Source organism: Mustela nivalis (assembly GCF_964662115.1).
Source record: "Mustela nivalis genome assembly, chromosome: 1".
Taxonomy (NCBI): Eukaryota; Metazoa; Chordata; class Mammalia; order Carnivora; family Mustelidae; genus Mustela; species Mustela nivalis.
This window is the reverse complement of record NC_139020.1, coordinates 157,803,944-157,819,514: the sequence shown is the minus strand read 5'-3', so window position 1 is coordinate 157,819,514 and position 15,571 is coordinate 157,803,944. Positions and strand designations below refer to the sequence as shown.

The window sequence follows — 15,571 nt, the reverse complement described above, 5'->3', positions numbered from 1 at the left end:
TGAAAACACATGAACTACATAATTAGAAAATAAGTATTAACTAGAACAGTGGTCCCCTGTGTCCCACCCTGGGGTGGAGTGTACCAGTGGAGGTTTTTGGGTTGCACCTGAGGCACTTGGGTGGGCTCTCCAGCTGCTTCCCCTATAAACTGAGACAGGAATAGTCTGGAATTGGTTTCCCTGCTCAGAAAGGGATGATGAGAGCAGCAGGGAGTGGGCAGAGGGGCCGGGCAGCATGGGGCAGGGCCCCTCTGTGGCTCCTGTAGCTTCTCTAGCTTGTCCAGCATGGGAAGGTGGGCATGCGGATGGAGAGGGAGCTGATAGACCTGCTTGGTGCCACTGTTCAGTCTATGCCACGTGAATGTTTGAATAATTGGGTTGGATTGAGCCATGAAATTAAGTCAGTGATCTATTTTTTTATAGTGTATATATATATATATTTAAAAAAAATTTTTTTTTCTCACATTAAAGCAAAAATTTGGGGGCATATATCACCAGGCTCCTCCCATTTCTTCCTGTTGCTGCCATGCTGAGAGCAGAAGGGCCACACTGAGGGAGACAGGAGGAAGGCCCCCATGCAGGCTGTCCATTAACTGGGGAGCAGTGGCAATTGTAACTCTTTCTAGAAGAGAATTCTGGGAACGTTCACACAGGCACTCCTGAAAGAGTGGATTGTGAACTCGAGTGTCATGAAGCTCCTTGGTTGGTGGATGGGGTGTCTGGACTGCAGCCAGAGAAAGCCCCCTCTGATGGTGTGGGAAAGTGTGCGTCTGAATCTCTCAGGGCTTTCTCATAACCTGTGGACTCCGTTTAGGCACCCTGGAGGACAGATGGGGCCTGTGACGGCATGCAAAGTGTCTTGGAGGCTGTGGGGAGGCCGTCTGGTCTGGTATTTGCTTTTAGGTACCGGATGACTTTGCTCTAGCTGTCCGTGGTGGTTCCCTCTGCACTGCTGGCCTTCACCTGGCCAGGCTTAGACCCTGCAGGTTAGGGTAAGCGTAGCATGTTTGCCTTGAGCAGCTCTTTGTGGAGTGAGTCTCCTGGCAGTGCACTTGTGGCCAGGGCCACAGCCATCTCTGGTCATTGTTCCTATAGGGCTGAGAGTCTTTGTGGTCCCTGGACTGGAGCTGTGGTTTTGAGGGCTGGCATAGCCAGAGATCTCCTGAAGCAGGATACAGGGGCATGGTGGTAGCCATCTTCCTGTTGCGCTGGTGGGGAAATGTGGCCTCCTATCCCTGAAACAGCTGTGAGTTGAGGTGTCCTGCACTGGGACAGTGAGCTGGTGATACGCATTTTCTCAGTCCTGGTCCTCTAGGCCCGCCTTTTACTGACGAGCAGCGGTCACTTACTTTGGTTTCTGTTAGCTGTATGCCTGCCCTGTGCTGTTCCCTGCTGGAGTGCATGTCTCGCTTCCTTTCTGTCTCCCTGGTAGATGCGTGTTTCCCTGTAGGTCCTCTCATCTCGCTGCCAGGGGAGTGTGGAAGCCTCCTGAGGGCCCTCCCTGGCAGTTCCCTAACCCCGGTGAGGAAGAGGCCTTTGTTTGTGAAAGATGTGATTGGCTTGGCCACGCATTTGAGATTTCTGCTGCCACCTGAGGTGATTTGTGGGGACAGTGCCAGGTGGCAGTGTCTGGGGATCAGAGCACCAACTCAGGAGTCCGGATTGCAGTTGAGGTCTGCTCGTGCGGTCTCATGGCCTTGGGCAAGTGTCTGCCCTCTGGCTGCAGCAGCATCCTCTGTTACAGGAGGCAGCACAGGACCTTCCCTCCTAGGTGGTCATGTGGATTACACTCGAGGATTCTTGTCAAACAGCCCACTGCTGATTGAAGGACCCAGTGCTTCGTTGAATTCCATGTAGGTTTTGCTCATCACAACACATACTTCTGTACCTTCAGTTAGCCTCGTGTTGAAGCAGAATAAGGAAAACAGTGGCAGGGCTTTGTGTCTATGTGGTTTCGGGCCCCTGGCTCTTACAGTTCAGCTGACAGAGGTGGGAACCATGCCCTGGGAGCCCCAGCCTGCTGTCCTTGGCCTATTATGTGCTTTGGTTGTCCTGAACTATGGATGGCACCTGGGGATGTACTCTGTCCCATAGCCTGTCCCCCTGGGAGCTCTTATACAGCCTTTTTCTGTGAAGTCTGAGTCACCCTTCCCGACTTGCTGGTTTGACCTTCACAGCCTCAGGAACTGTCTTTCCTAGGCTCCCAGCCAGGGTTGGCCAGCGGGCGCATTGGCAGGAGATTAGGTGGAGGGAGGAAGGGGGAACCAGGACCTGCTCTCGTTCCACTTTAGTGGGAGTTTTATGACAATGGCTGTATCTCCCCCGTGGTCTCAGTTCTTGCTGGGCAGCCCCTGACATAGTTCTGGTTTATGTGCACTGTCCGTCTTCTGGATTCTGGGTGTGGTGGTGCCTACGGGCCATACTGACTAGGGTGTTTGCTCCTTAGTGCACCGTCACTGGTATACATGTTGGCATGACATCGCTCTGGGTGCAGTACCTTGAGTGTTCCCGGGGCCCTGATGGGACCCTGATGGACCCCCTAACGTGAGCAGTTTCTCCAGGGCCGTGACTGCATTATGGCTGCAGTGTTACCCAAACCTTTTCCAAGGCCTCTTGCCACCACTGGCCCCTTCTGTTTCCAGGATGATGTTCGGCTTCATCATCAAGTATGGAGTGTAGGCCTATCTCTGTGTCCCTGGGAAACAGCTGTACTTAGGACACAGGTAGCCAGTTGTAGGCTTCATGGTAAGGCTCACCATTCTAGCCCTGTACCCAGTGGAGTAAAGAGTCAGTCGATATTTGTTGAAAGAATGATAAAACATGAAGAGACAGCTAATCACCAGACACATGTCAAGTAGCAGCCGTTCAGTAAGCGTACCCCTTGCTGCACCTGACAGAGGGGTGGCATTAATTCAAGCTGACTGTACACCCAGCCTGTGAGATGCAGGTGCGCATACTCTGTTGTCTGGATGAGGAACCCGAGGCACAGAGAGATGCATTTGATGGGGGCAGCACAGCTGATGGGTGATTGTGCTGGGGGTAGAAGCCCAGGCTGACCGCCTCCAGAGCCTTCAACCAGTCTGTCACCTGTACAACACACAAGAACAGCGTGTCTCCCCTTCAGTGAGTGAAGCGGACATGGAACTCCCAGGTAAAATATTAGTACCTGGATTCCAGATGATTAGGGCTGGTCCAGGGTTGCAGGTGGGCCAAGGTTAAGCAGCTGTCAATGTAATTTGCGGCATCAGGAAGCTGGAGGAGAACCCTGCCATCTTTACTGACTCTGAACAAGGCAGTTGAGAAAATTAATCATCACTGATTTTTAAAAATCATAAACCTTAACTAGGAACAAAAAAGTTTTCCATAATAATAGAGAGCAAATTAGAATAGCAGTCAACATTATTTTCAGTGAGGAGATGTGTTCCCATTATAATCGGAAGAGGCAGCGAAGCTGACACTTCAACAGTATTGGACATTTTTATGGAAGCTTTAGAGAAAAACCGATAAATAGGAAGATGTGATTACCTATCGATGATGATTATTGGGTTTAGAAAACCCAAGGGGATAGACTCAATTATAAATAAGGATAACTAAGTAGCTAATTGTACAAAAAGTGTTTGCATATATCACAGGAGTAGCTTTTCTATTACAGTAATTGGAAAAACAGTAATGAAAAATAGATCTCACTCATAATGGCCATAAAAGTACTGAAGAATCTCAGTTTCACCAGTGACATATAGGCTGGTCCTGGGTAAGGCCCTGTCCACAGCTTATTATATACTTGGATGGAACACTCTGTTCTGTTAATTTACATCTTTCATTCAGTTCCTTTAAAATCCCAAAGGAACTTTTTAAAAGAAAAAAAAACCACCTGTCCATTTTAAGTTCATTTGGAAGAATAACTTCATTAAAATCTCCATGCAGACTTCAAAAAGAGAGGGCATGGGTCAGGGAGACCACTGCGCTGGTGATGCAGGCCTGCTGAGGAGTGTTGGAGATGAAAGTGGGCCAGTGCTCTGGTGGGGAGCAGGCCTTCTAGGCAGCTGGGGACAGCCAGAGCAGAGGCACGTGGGCCAGTAAGCAAAGGCTGTGCAGCCCATCAGTGGTTCTGGTAACGTGGGTTTACTTTTCAGGAAAAGTAATGGTGATTTTGTACACGCTTTCTCCCCGCACCTAGTTCCACCATCCAGGCAAAACCACTTCCGGTATTTCGATGTTGAACATTTTTCCAGGCGTATAAACTACACCTGTTACTTTTTTTAAAGAAATGATACACATATATTTTTATCTGCTTTTTGCTTTTAAACATGACTATTTTTCCTTGTGAATAAATACATGTTTGTGGTTTATTCTTTACTAGCCGTGTAGGATGGACCACTTCAGGACTATGAAGGGGTTAGGCTCCAGTGCCCTCCACCATCCAGGATACATAACAGGGCCAGCCTCCCATCCCTAGGAGAACTGGGGAATAGTTCTCCTAGGGATGGGACAGGTTACTGCGCTCTGGTTCAGTGAGGATCCTCAGCAGAGCCCAAGGTTATCAGGCCCCTCCTGCACACCTGGTGGGGGTAGCAAGTGAGCCATTGGAGCCCACAGTATGCAGGATAGAGAGCTGACCATACTGAGCGCAGAGCCCTCCCGGGGTGAGGAGGCCACATGCTTGGGGTGGTACTGGATTCTGTAGCCGTCAGCCTAGGGGCGACTTTGGGAGGTGTGCCGGCAGAGCCCTTCGCCTGAGCCCTCACCTAATCCTGGTCATGGTCGTGCTGCACTGGTGAGTTGGGGACTCGGGGCATGCAGTGGCGTACTCCAGCTCGCTTGGCTATTTCACACCCAAATAGGGTTGTCTTTTAGGTCTCCTCAGCCAGAAGCTGACCTGCTGGTCGGCTTTATTCTTCTGTCCTCTCCCTGCTCTTTCATGTTATCAAGCACAATCCAGTGTTTGAGGTAAATGTTGAGATTACTGAAGCAAAATTCAGTTCATTTGAAGATGACTTGCCCTCTAAGGTTTTCTGGATTTCTACTGTGAGAAAGAAGTTTTTTATGTTTCTTGACATTGGTCTGTAGGTTAAGTTGGTCACGTTACATGCAGTGCTGTGACATCTTTTACTAGTGAGGACGGCTTTGTGGCCCTTGTAGGGTCCTTTGTAGAGGCCGTGGGTCAGCTTTAAGCCCTCCGGCATCCGTGGCTTAGTGGGCTTGTATAGCCAACTCTGGAAGGGTGTGATTTTCAGACATTGTACGCGGTGATGGCACACTGTCGGATGGTACAATGTACCTTCTGGGGTCACGTAACCCAGCACCCTGCCCTGATGGCACCAGCAGGTCAGCAAGGTGTTTTTTCTCCAGAGCAGGGAGTCTGGAGGCCAGGTGCAGGGCGCTCAGCGCAGCAGCTCTTGTTCCCCTCTCCTGGCCCTGCCTTCTTCCTTCGCAGCTTTCTCAGGGTGCCAATGGGGAGCGCTCAGCCTGAGCTCTGAGACCTTGGGTGCACCAGAAGACTTTGAAGGGGAAGCGAGCATGGCTAGTCTGAAGGGAGTCCGCTTTCCCATAGCCGTCTTCCGTTCGTAACCTTAGAGACTTAGGGTCCAGGACTTCTGCAGGCTCTCCTGTCCGCCTTTCCTTCATGACAGTGAGTCCTTCCCCACCACCAAGCTCTCTGTGGTGCAGCACCCCTGGGCGCATATAAACGCAGTCTTCCAGAGCACCAGACCCAGGACACTTCAAGGAGGCGCCTTGTATGGATCTGTTCATGCAGGCATCCAGAGCGCCTCGGGGCTCTGTGGCCAGCTTGGCCTCCCTCATGCACTGGTTTTTCTAGGCGGGCACGTTGAGATGTTCTGAGGTGAGATGCAGCATAGGGGGGCCCGGGGGCGGGGTCAGCCCTTACCTTTCCCACCCTTCTGCTCTCGTCCTAGCAGCAGCTGCTTTTACGGGGAGTCCCATGAAAGCAGTGGTATATGTAAGCCCGAGCGGTTTCTTTTAGCTCTGGGAACATTTCATCATCGGGAGGAGTTGTTAACCACAGAAGGTCCCAGAGCACCTGAGGTTAGGGGCAGTGATTCTCAGTGGAACTGTGGCATCTGCAGGAGTGACCAGAGTGTCAGGTGCCAGACGAAGGGACAGGCTGTGTGTTCATACAGTAATTAGCTAATACAGTTTAGCCTATGATGTGTCACAAGTGTTCTAGGTGCAGTCTGTCTTACTTCCTGTTACCAAACTACTGCCTCTTATGTCCCTTTAACAAAAACACAGTTATGTTCCTGTCACTGACTTGTTTTTCAGCAGTGTATACTGTTTGTGATGGAAGCCTGTAATGCTGGTGTCCAGCAAAATTAAGTGGGGTCTATTTCTGATGTTGTTCACATGGTTTTTACTTAATTTCCCCATCGTTTGCATAGCATACATGCTAGCACACAGCTAGAAAAGGGACACAAGGCTTTGATCATTCTTCTTGTTTTGTAGGTAACGCAGCGTATGAGCTACACAGCTTTCATTGAATCCTTATGACATAGACGAGAAATGACTCAGAATGACCTGGTTTTTATCTTACAAAGCTCAGTAATAATAAGCGTTAATATACATATTTAAATATTGCTTTTAAAAGTAGCTTAAAATGATGCATCACTTGATGCCTTCCTTCATTGATTTCATAGTGGCTTTCATAATATCTCTTGAACCATGTTTCAGTATGTTTATTTGAACTGAAAAATGGAATTGGACCTTTCGGGGGGAAGGAGCACCGTCCTCTGACAGTACAGACTGCCGGTGCTGCGTGGGCTCCGAGGCCCTGTGCTCCCTTAGCTGCAGCTGCAGAGTGCTGCGATTGTGATGAAATGACATTTAAAGCACATTTGCTTTAATGTGCTTTATTAAAATACTTTTTTATTTGGAAAAAGGCTTCTGAGTCTAGCAATGAGGAGTACGGACCCCCAGCCCCATGAGCCTCCTGGAAAACAGGCAGACATGCTGTTCTCTAAGCGTTCTAAGCCTTTGATACTCCATCACTGTCAAAGTTTCTGCTAGGTTTGGTTATTCTGGCTGGGCTTGTGTTATTAATAGTTGCAATGGTAACTTGATTTTTCACATGAAGATTTCAATTCCTGGAATGTATATTTAAGTTTCTGTTAAAACTAGAATTTTAATTTACGTACCTGTTTTTATCACAGGGAAGATGCTAGGGGATAAAAGACTTTAAAGCCCAACAACACATTCATGTGTAGGGAGACTAGCGAGTGACGAGGAGTTTCTTACTGAGTGGATCCCAGGCCGTAGCCCCTCACCCTCGTCCCAGCCCATCTGCCAGCTGGAAGCTGCACAGCAGTGGGGAGAAGCATGGACGGCGGGCGGAGCTAAGCCAGCAGGAGGGCGCTGGGCTCCCTGAGGTAAAGGAGCTGGTGTTGGTGTCAAGCACTTGCTCTGACGGAGGAGGCTTGTCCTGTGTGTCAGAGTCAGCTGTTCCTGTTTAAAATGGAAACTTGGAGTACAGAAACCTACACAAAGGATGCAGCCTCTCATGTGTTTCCTCTTTTCCCTGTAACATTAGGTCGTTAGACATTTTCACGAAGACGTGTTTTCTAGAAGTTCAGCACATCCTTCAGTTTCACTTGTTCCTTTTCATTTTATTAAATTCAACAAAAATCAGATGCTTTTATCCTTGTTAACTTATACGATGTTCACTGTAAAATTGTCTTTATGAAGTCACTCCTGTACTCCTATCCCGGGCTCTCCGGCCACAGCTGTCACGGCACCTGAAATTCCTTTGCACTTACTAGGACCCAGGCACTGTTCTCAACTTGCATCACATCTCTACTTAATCCTCCCAAAACTTTGAGTTAGGGAGTGTTGTTCCCATTTCACAGGTAGGGAACACTGAGGTGAGAGCTTAAGTTGGTTGTCCAAGGTCAGGTAGCAGAGTCAGGGGTGGAGCCAGGATTTAAATCCAGGCCGCTGTCCTTGGGGTTTTGTTTTGCTCACAAAGCATGTGAGTGTCAGAGAAACCCTTTCTGGGTGTCTGGATTGTTCTGATTTTTCTTTGTACTTTATTATTTTTAAAAGTATGTTTTTATGAGGTCAACTGAGCCATGACTTTTGAGGAGGAAGCTGGACAAAAAACAGCCCAAGGGATTTGGTGGCTTATTGAGCACACGCCAAGGGGCCTGAGGGTGGGATGTGGTGGCTGGCTTCCTTCCCTTGTTCCTTTTCTGCGACTGTGTAGCCCTGCCAGCTATCTGAGCTCCACCGTGTCGGGGATCTCCTGTGTGCCTGCAGCTCTTGGCGTTGCAGGTAAGGAGGAGCTTCTGCCCCTGTGAAATGGGCACTGGGGTTCTGATCGCTGAGTGTCCAGAAGACACATATGTAAGTTTGCTATGGTATCAAAATCTTGTTTTTTCCCACCTCTGAAGCCCGTGACTTTCCCGTTGACTAGTTTGAAGCCCGCAGGGCTGTGCACAGTGACGGTGGGGAGGCTGTGTCCCCAGAGCATGGCCTCCGTGAGGCATGGTACCCTGCATATGTCGGTTTGTCTTTTTCGTCGTAGGAGCCTCAGGGCCCGCTCAGAGGAAAATGAAAGGTGGCAAAGTCAGTCCTACTCACTTGCACACGAGCCAGCCTGGCTGGTTGTGTGGGAACCTTGTGGTGCCCAGTGGAGGTCAGCTAGCACCGGCTCCGGCAGCCGGAGTGCAGTGCGTTCAGCTCCAGCTACTGCAGGTAAGAGCTGGCAAGCCCGGAGGACGCTGGTCACAGGGCGGGAGCGGGGGCCAGGCTTCGGGCGTCTCCCAGAGCCCCCATCCTCCAGTGCTCCATCTCCTCAGGAACTTCCCCCCACGCTGCTTCTGACATCCTAAGTCCTGGATGATGTCTCCATCACCCCAGCTCCCTCTTTCCTCCCGCCCTGTCCTGCTCTGTTTGTCTGAGCTTCTGTCTTTACTAGGATTGATGCTTCTGTGTCCCCATGAGGTGAGCAGTGAGCCACAGGACACCTGGCACAGCCCTGCCCCTCCCTAGACCCCACTGCTCTTTTCAGGGCTGGTGTGAAGGGGCTTTGCTCATGCAGCTTGGTACTTCTGTGTCTGGGGAGCATCCATAGTGCGCCGAGGATATAGTCTTTATGTGCTAAGGATGCTGGCTCCCTACCCCCTCACCTGCCCTTCTTCTCTACAAAATGAGCCCCTCGAGGGCAGGCCAGCCACCTCTTGGGTTGTGCCGGGGCCTAGCAGGTACCTGCAGCTGGCAGCCACCCTGTGAACGCTCACCAGACACACTGACTGCAGCTCTGTGGGCACCTTTGTCTGCAGTGTCCTTTTTGAGGGTCCAGCAGAGGGACAATGAATTGGGACTGTTTGGGGAGAGAAGAGGCTTAGAAGCTGAGGCTATGTAGCTCTGACCTGGCCTGATCTCATTGCTACCTCGTCCCTGAGCATCTCCTGTGTTCATGGTACTCTGGGGCCGTAGAATACCATGGGCCTGGGAAGGCTCAGATACCCAAGGACTTCTGAGTGCCAAGCTGACTCCAAAGAGGAGGGTGGCCAGATCCTGGGGATATGTAGTCCTGGTAGAGGCTCGTTGAGGAGATAGGAACAAGCTGGTTATGAAGAGTATAAAAGTGTGGATGGCCTAGGTGGAGCTTGGGGAGGGCCTGGAATATGGGGCCAGTGAGCATCCTTGCTTTTACAGAAAACAAGAAGCTAATGTGAGCTTTTGGTGGGGGTGGGACCTGGGAATAATGGTCTGCAGAGGTGAGCAGGAAAACAGGTCTCTTCTTTCCAGGTTTGGGGTCAGGGTGTTGGAGCAGTAGAGAGGCCAGCGCTGTCCTGAGATGGGGTCTGTGGAGGTGGGGGGAGGAGCAGCTGAGCCCTTCTGAACGTGCTCATGGCTGGCAGGTGAGACGTGGGGAAGGCGGGACTGGAGGTTCAGACGGAAACTTCATGGAAGCTAATACATTGCAGAAAAGGCATTCATTGAAAAGGGAGAAGTTGCTCTTTAAGACATCCAGTTGAAGGCGTGAGCCTTGAGGCAAAGAGAACTCACTTTGAATTCTCTACCTTTCCCTTTACCAGTTAGTGTTGTCTTGTTACTTAAGTACTCTGGGCCTCAGTTTTATTGTCTGTGAAGGGGGATGATAGTGCTTGGCACAGAAGGTTCTTGAGGCCAGGGAAGGGCTGGGCTGATGGGGGCAGTGGCATAGGGAGTTGAGTGGCAGGGCCGTGGGCCGCTGTGGGCTGGGTGTGCAGGTGAAAGCTGAAAGGTTAGATAGTGTCCCTTTTCTTACTTGCGTGATTATCTGGAGCCTATGTGCCTCCCTCTCTCCAGAGACCAGTGATCTTTTGTCCCTTCCAGCTTGACCATGGTTTGGGGCAGAGGTGGGCCTTCTTGTGTGCTGTGAGGTAGCCACTGGAGAGCTGCTGCGAGCCTCCGCCAGAGTTCAGGAACAGCCTACGGGAGGGAAATTTGGACCTAGGCTAAGGGGAGGTATTGAATGTGGGGGAGTTCCAGGGAGCTCCAGGCCTGGGAGCGGGGAGCAACCAGATGGCAGGTGGTACCGGCCTCAAGCTGGGAATAAGATGAGAGACTGAGGACCAGGAGGAAAGATAAATAGCCCCCAGCCCCTGATTCCAGTGACTGCTGGGTCCTCAGGCCTCACCTGGCTCCCTATGTGGTCTCGCCTGGAATTCAGGGGCTGTGATCAGAGTGATGGGGACTCCTCAGGCCGGAGTGAGGAATGTCGCTGTGCTTGATAAATGAAACATGCCATTGCCTCCCCAGGACGAGCCCTCAGGCGAAGCAGCCTCATCGTCGGTTCTCAGCCCGCAGCCTTCTGCCCTCCACCCGCTGTTTGCTGTCGATTTGCCCGTCTATGTCCTCCAGGTCTGGATGCCTTACAGCTCTTTGGGTCCGTTAGTAAGACTGTCAGGAAGCTTTTGGCTTCCTGAGGCTTGTTGCTGAGGTGGGGCTCTAGTGGACACTCACTGAGTTGGTGGCCGGGATGTTTTGCTGCTTTCTAGAAAAGGTGGGTAAATGACTGAGGAACAAAAGACTAAGAAAAAGCTCAAGTTTGCTCCCCCTTTTAGCTCCTCCTTGTAAATAAGTTGAAATTTAATACACTCAAAATATTTTCTATTTAGAGACTCTAGTCACGGGACACCTGGGTGGCTCAGCCAGTTAAGCGGCTGCCTTTAGCTCAGGTCATGACCCCAGGATGTCCCATGTCAGGCTCCTTGCTTAGCAAGAAGCCTGCTTCTTCCTCTGCCAGCTGCTCCCCCTGCTTGTGCATTCTTTCTGACAAATATCTTTTAAAAATAAAATAAAATGCTCTTTGACTATATAAAAAAAATATTCTAGTCGCTTTCTCCTATGGGAAATAGGCTGGCCAGGGTTTGTTTTTAAAGATTTATTTATTTATTTGGGGCGAGGGGCAGGGGCAGAGGGAGAGGCGGTGAAACCCAAGAAGATACTGCACTGAACATAGAGTGGACGCAGGGCTCAATCTCACAACCCTGACATCAGACCTGAGCCAAAACCAAGAGTCAGACGCTTAACTGTTTGTGCCACCCAGGCATCCCTAGGCCAGCCAAGTTTTTGACCTATGGGAAAACAGACGCAGGAGAGTTAGTTTGCTTAAGTAAGTGGATAAACCACGCATTGGTGGCAATAGGTAATTCAGATTTGGCTATAAAATAAAGTAGGTAGCTTATCAGATTTTTAACAGTTAAGCCTTAAATATGTATTTTTAAAAGACCTACAGATATAATTTTAGTTTTCTTGTATTCAAATTGGGCTGTTGAACGTTTTCCTTAAAAGGTCAAAAATAAATATCGAGTAAAGCACTGGTAGTAGACAGAGCTGTGAGTGGGGGTCCCAGGCAGCTGGAGTGGGGGTTCCTTCCAGTGCAGTTGGGGATCGTGTATTCAGAAAACCTCACGGATGTCGACTCCATTCTGCCTGGTATTCCCACTCAGGAGATCATTCTTAAATCTGGCAGTGTACACATAATTGGCCAAAAGATGTTTGCCATTGCCTCGAAGCTAATGCTGGGGGTGTGTTCTTCTAGCACAAGGAGGTGGGCTGGGTGGGCGGTCATGCAGCTATCGATGACAACCACAGGAAGTTAGGAACTGAGAGAGGAGCTTCCCCATACAGAACGGGGAAGGGCTATAAATTGAACAAGGACATTTCCGAGGAGACCTAGAACACAGTAGCATTAAGTTCACTTTGCCTTTTTGTTTACACTCAAGTTTCTTTCTTCAAGGAATATATGTGAAAATAAGGGGAAAACAGTTCGTTTTAGGAAAGTGGGAGGTGCCGTTGCTGGCCAGCCCTGTGGGTTATGATGCTGGTCATGTGTGGCTGCCCCGCAGCCTTCTGGGAGGTGGTCCTGCACTGCCCTGGTCCCCGGCTCTGCTCTGCTCCTCACCACTCTGCTTGGTTTTTCAGGAGGTGCTTCCTGCAACTGGAGGGGCTGTCGGGCCTGAGGACATGCAGAATGTGGGGAGCACCATTAACCTTCGGGACCTGCAGTGATCACGGCCCTTTGCCCCAGGGACCCAGGGGCTGCACCTCCAGCCTGTGGCCCTGAGACTCCGTTAGGTGGTCTTACAGGCCTGGGGGAGATCCCACTAGGTTTCTGCTCAGGAGGCTCGCTGAGCTCCTCAGAGACTTTTGGGCACGCTTCTCAAAAATGTTTTTTGTATGTTTTATCAGGAACCAGTTTGGGGCAGTATTCGTGGAAATCGCCTTATAGGAACATGAGGCAAGGCTTGCCCTCAGGGCCAAGCATATGCTTTTCCCAGACTTGGCTGCACACCGATGTCCCTTGTCCCATTTGAGCGAAGCCATGGAGCCCCTGCTGCATGAGAAGAAACTTAGGCAGGAGGTAGGGTGGAATACAGATTCCCTAGTCAGATAGGACTTCATCTGTGGTAAAAGCAGATGGGATCTTTCACCTTCCGTGCTTCAGCATTTGGCCTGAGAAAGATCTAGAAACTCTTTCCCCTTTCTGAGAGCTAGCAGGCTGGTTCCCATCCCCTGGGGTGGTGGCTGTGCTTGGGCTGATTCTGTCAGCCCAAGGGGCAGAAGTGGTCCCGTTGTCACAGTGAAGCCAAATTCGAATCCCTGTTTTGGCAGAGCAGGTGGGGGAGTTCGTGTGAGGGGGAAGTAGATGGGGGTGAAGAGGGGCACACTGGGGCCCTGTTAGCGACCCCTCTGCATGAAGGCCAAATGTAAAGCTCCTAATCTGGAGATGTAAACTTTACGTTTTTCTGAATTCTGTATTTGAGTATTCATGTTTAATACTAATTTGTCCATGGTTTCTAAAGTCACGGTCTGAGTCCTGAACATGATGTGTGGGGCAGTGAGAACGTGTGTCTGCTTGTCCAGGCTGTACATGTGCATGTTCTGTGTGGCCGTGCATTTTTACGGAGTGCAGTCTGTCTTGCACAGGAGGCGAGCCGATAACCTTGCACATATTTATTTGTTTGTTAGTGGGACTGTCCATTGGGTCACTCAGAAATGCTGTTTTTCGCCTTGTGCCTTTGAGGCTTATATTAATCCAAAAACTGTTTTGGTTCTTGAATTTGGAATTGTCCAAACTCTGCCTATTCTTTGTTTCTTCATTTCTTGAGTTTTTGGCCTTGGGCTTTTGGGAATGACCCCAGCATTTGGTGGTGAGTCCTATCTCTGTCCTCCTCCTCTGACGTGCTGTCTCTCCAGGTGCTTCTCCACCCAGGCCCTGTCAGAAATGGTTTTTACCCACAGAACTCTGTGCTGTGTCACAGACTAAAGTTTTGTCCGCCTGGCCTCTCAGCCTCCAAGTCAGCAGCAGCCCCCTCCCTCCATGAGGAGCCAGCCTGCCTGCCAGGGTGGTCTTGGGGGCTGGGTCGCCTAGTGGCCTCACTGCCCTGTCCTTCTGTTGGGAGGAAGGGCCGGGCCATGGGAATGCTCTCACTAGGCTGGGTGGTTAGAACATTCCCCAGAACATTCTCCCGGGAATGTCCACGACTGATAAGACTGATACTGGCTGTCAGTTTTTTGGGCACTTAGTTCTGTGGTGACCATGGGCCCAACTTCTAGTACAAATGAATAAAAATTTTTGTACAGTCATGTACTGATGGCGTTACTTGGCTTTACTTCACGGGAGTGTGTGGACTTCATGTTTTGTTTTCAGTCAGTAGAGAGAACCCTCTCACCCACCTAGCTTGTTGCCTCCTTTCTTGTCTCCGCATATCACACCTCAGTGTGGAACTGGCCTTCGTGTCTCAAAAGCAGCCACCTTACCTGAGGGCCAGATGAGCTCCTTCCTCAACAGTGGGCCTAGGGCTCAGGGATTAGAGGAGAGGGTACGGATGTCGGAACCAGCTTGCCTCCTTAAACAGGCTATCAGGCCACCAAAGAGGGGGAGTTTATTTCACTTGAGTAAGGAAATGCACAGTGGGAGGCCTGGAGCGGCACGGGGACAGGGTGACAGCTGCCGCGGGCCCGCCCGCCCTGCCCCGCTTCCTGCTGCTGTCCTTGCTGGGTTGGGCTGTGGACAGTGTGGCCAGCTGGTGCCGGGAGGCTAGGTGCAGAACAGCAGCTGCTCATCCTTGTCCTCCTCCGTCTGCACATGCTCAGGCTCCTCCTTCACCTTGAGAGCTGGGGGCCGGGAGCGACTCACCAGTCTCCTGCCTCTCTGCAGAGCAAGTGGACTCTGTGAACTGTGCCCTGCAGGCCCCTTCACTGCACCCAAAGGCGCTGCCCAGGTCCTAAGCGTGCCTGGAAGCCAGGAAGCTGGGGCTGTGGGGTCCCAGGGACGTCCTGGCCTCCCCTATCAGCCCACAGGCTCGGGGCTGGAGCTGTCCTGAAATGACTTGGGAGTGAGCCTCCCCAGCCCAGAGCCTGTTCCCTGCGCTGCAGGCCCCTTGATGTGTGTGTGTGTTGGGGCGCACCTGCAAACACACGGGCAAGTACCTGGCTAAACAGAGAGAGCCCGCTTCCTTTGCTCCAGGGATTTAAGGGGAGACCCCAAAGTGTCTGCTGACTCTGTGTGACAGCATGGAGAGCACTACTCTGTTCAGAGAGCAGCCCCTGTCTGCTGGAGGCTGTATCTGGGCTTGGGCCTGCTTTGGGGAGCACCCCTCCTGCTCCCAGGGCCTGAAGAAAGTGACTGCTCTAGCCTTTGTCTGTGGGGCGGTCAGGGGAAATCCTAGTGATGGGGATGAGCTGGAGTGATGGGTTCTGGCTGGAGTGTTGGTGGTATGGTGGGACCCTATGGGGGCTGAACTGCACCTGGGTAGGACTAGGAGGGTGCTAGCCAGGCCAGTCACCCCCCCAGGAGTGTGTGTGCAGGACGAAAGGCAGCCCCAGAAGGACTTGCAGGGGAAGATAGTCCCAAGGGGCACCAGGACTGGTGGGCCAGGAAGGGGACAGCCTGCTCTATCCTGGCCTTACTCGGATGACCCCATTTTTCTCCCAGCACCTCAGCAATTAGCTGCAGAACAGTGAGCCAGGCTTGGCTGTAGTTCCCCAGCTCCTCTCAGCCCCACAGTGCCTGGTCATGGGGCCCTTGCCCAGCAGTGACTGCCAGGGGCCACCCTGCCCA

At 51.2% G+C, this 15,571-nt stretch overlaps 3 protein-coding genes across 14 annotated transcripts in view; 1 reads left to right on the top strand and 2 right to left on the bottom strand.

Annotated features, from left to right (window-relative positions):
* Positions 1-15,571, bottom strand: part of CHST13 (carbohydrate sulfotransferase 13) — a 282,606-nt gene that overhangs the window by 116,055 nt on the left and 150,980 nt on the right. The gene's annotated exons all lie outside the window — the stretch shown is intronic.
* Positions 1-15,571, top strand: part of ZXDC (ZXD family zinc finger C) — an 83,195-nt gene that overhangs the window by 24,306 nt on the left and 43,318 nt on the right. For 2 of the 5 annotated variants that reach the window (XM_082688195.1, XM_082688194.1), the window contains 3 exons: positions 8,537-8,706; positions 10,762-10,863; positions 12,430-14,098. The exons of 1 other annotated variant lie outside the window; for it this stretch is intronic. In XM_082688195.1, coding sequence (XP_082544321.1) covers positions 8,537-8,706; positions 10,762-10,863; positions 12,430-12,516 — 359 coding nt within the window. In that variant the 3' untranslated portion in view covers positions 12,517-14,098. Of the gene's footprint in view, positions 1-8,215; positions 8,284-8,536; positions 8,707-10,761; positions 10,864-12,429; positions 14,099-15,571 lie in introns of those variants that run through there. 2 more of the 5 variants (XR_014299922.1, XM_082688197.1) reach the window with 2 other exon arrangements.
* CFAP100 (cilia and flagella associated protein 100) overlaps positions 13,632-15,571 on the bottom strand; it is a 50,888-nt gene continuing 48,948 nt past the window's right edge. For all 8 annotated transcript variants that reach the window (XM_082688236.1, XM_082688235.1, XM_082688238.1 and 5 more), the window contains one exon: positions 13,632-14,662. In XM_082688236.1, the coding sequence (XP_082544362.1) occupies positions 14,549-14,662 (114 nt within the window). In that variant the 3' untranslated portion in view covers positions 13,632-14,548. The remainder of the gene's footprint in view (positions 14,663-15,571) is intronic.